Genomic DNA, 1361 nt, shown 5'->3' with positions numbered 1-1361 from the left:
CCTGTCTGAAGAGCAGCAGACAGTGCGGCCGAATGCCCTCGTGCCGCTTTCGTTGCTGCACATGCAGCAAAGCCCCTCAAAGTGTGCGGCATCACTAAGGGATTTCGGGCGCTACTGGCAATGCTGCTGTAGGGCCTCGCAGGCAGACGACCCGCCATGAGTGATAATACACATATGTATACATGCACACGCAGATACTTACTTCAGAGCATTAAGTCAGTCATATTCAAGGTCTTAGCCCAATAACATCGCACTTTAGGGTGCAGGGTTTGCAGTTGGTCGGTCCTCAGCTACCTAGGGGGGCTTCGAGGAAGCCAGAAGGATGAAGAAAGAGGCGACCCTGCCTTTCTAGGGCAGCACAAGGAAAATAAATAGCCTTTTCTGCACCATAAATGTAAAGATTCATGGTGTCGGTTTCCAAAATAGACTAGAATCCATGCCGCACTCTCAGCTGTACAGGGCGGGCTTGCTGTATAGGCGCGCATGCACGAGGGAGGGCTGACGGAGCAGATTTTTTCAGCGCAAGTCTGGGAAGCTCGAAGTTATAGTGTTTCCGGCTAAGCTATGCCTCACTAACGGTGAAGAAAAAGCGTCTGTGGGCAGAAAGCGAAGGACGGCTGGCACTCCTCTTTAGACCTTATGCGAAGGGCTGTAGAATGTCGTTGGCTGCGACTGCAGTGAGGGGCCCTTCAAGACCCCCTGCTAAGGGCAGCTTCCCCCTAGACAGAGACCACGAATGCAGCGAGGCGCAGCGTCGGTATTTGCAGTGCCTTACCCAGCACCAGTCCCCGCAAGCTGGTAGATTTGCGGCTTACGACCACTTTCCATGTCGTGGGCTCGCAAAGGCCTTTCTGCAGTGCCGCATGGACTCAAACTTAATGCAGCGAGAAAAACTGTCTCTCCTGGGCTTCGCGGAGCCGCCTGATGCTGCTGCGACTCCAGCAGCAACAGCGGACGATACGCCCCTCGAAGTATCACCAGAAACAGTCGAAAAGTGCAAAGAGGACACAGGGTATGTTGCTGGGGTTCAGGCCCTTCAGCCGTACTCCAAAAGAGGCTTCTTTGGGCGTGTTGCTGCGCGTTTCAGCTGGCCTAAACAGTTCCTGATGCCCCTCTTGAACCGCAACAGCAGCAGCAGCAGCAACAACAGCAGCAATCCACCCAGATCACCCGCGTCTGAACCAACAGAAACTTCAAGCAGCAATATCAGCAGCAGTGGCAGCAGTAGCGGAAGAACCAGCATCGGTTTCGACAGTCCCTGCCAGATTCCCGCCAGCAGCAGCAGCAGCAGCAGCAGCAGCAGCAGCAGCAGCAGCAGCAGCAGCAGCAGCAGCAGCAGCAGCAGCAGCACTTCTGAATAA

The 1361-nt window shown here is 54.7% G+C and overlaps 1 protein-coding gene across 1 annotated transcript; it reads left to right on the top strand.

Annotated features, from left to right (window-relative positions):
* The first annotated feature begins 656 nt into the window (after positions 1 to 656).
* LOC113146459 (trinucleotide repeat-containing gene 18 protein-like) lies at positions 657 to 1361 on the top strand. The gene has a single exon (XM_026333868.1). The coding sequence runs from the start codon at positions 657 to 659 to the stop codon at positions 1359 to 1361; it is 705 nt and encodes a 234-aa protein (XP_026189653.1).

This window comes from Cyclospora cayetanensis, unplaced genomic scaffold (genome assembly GCF_002999335.1).
Source record: "Cyclospora cayetanensis isolate NF1_C8 unplaced genomic scaffold, CcayRef3 CcayRef3_contig_31, whole genome shotgun sequence".
Classification (NCBI taxonomy): domain Eukaryota; phylum Apicomplexa; class Conoidasida; order Eucoccidiorida; family Eimeriidae; genus Cyclospora; species Cyclospora cayetanensis.
This window is presented reverse-complemented; position numbering and strand designations above follow the sequence as displayed.

What these genes read in the sequence shown, in the direction of transcription:
- LOC113146459 (XM_026333868.1), top strand. Translation starts at nt 657, where the DNA reads ATGTCGTTGGCTGCGACTGCAGTGAGGGGCCCTTCAAGACCCCCTGCT.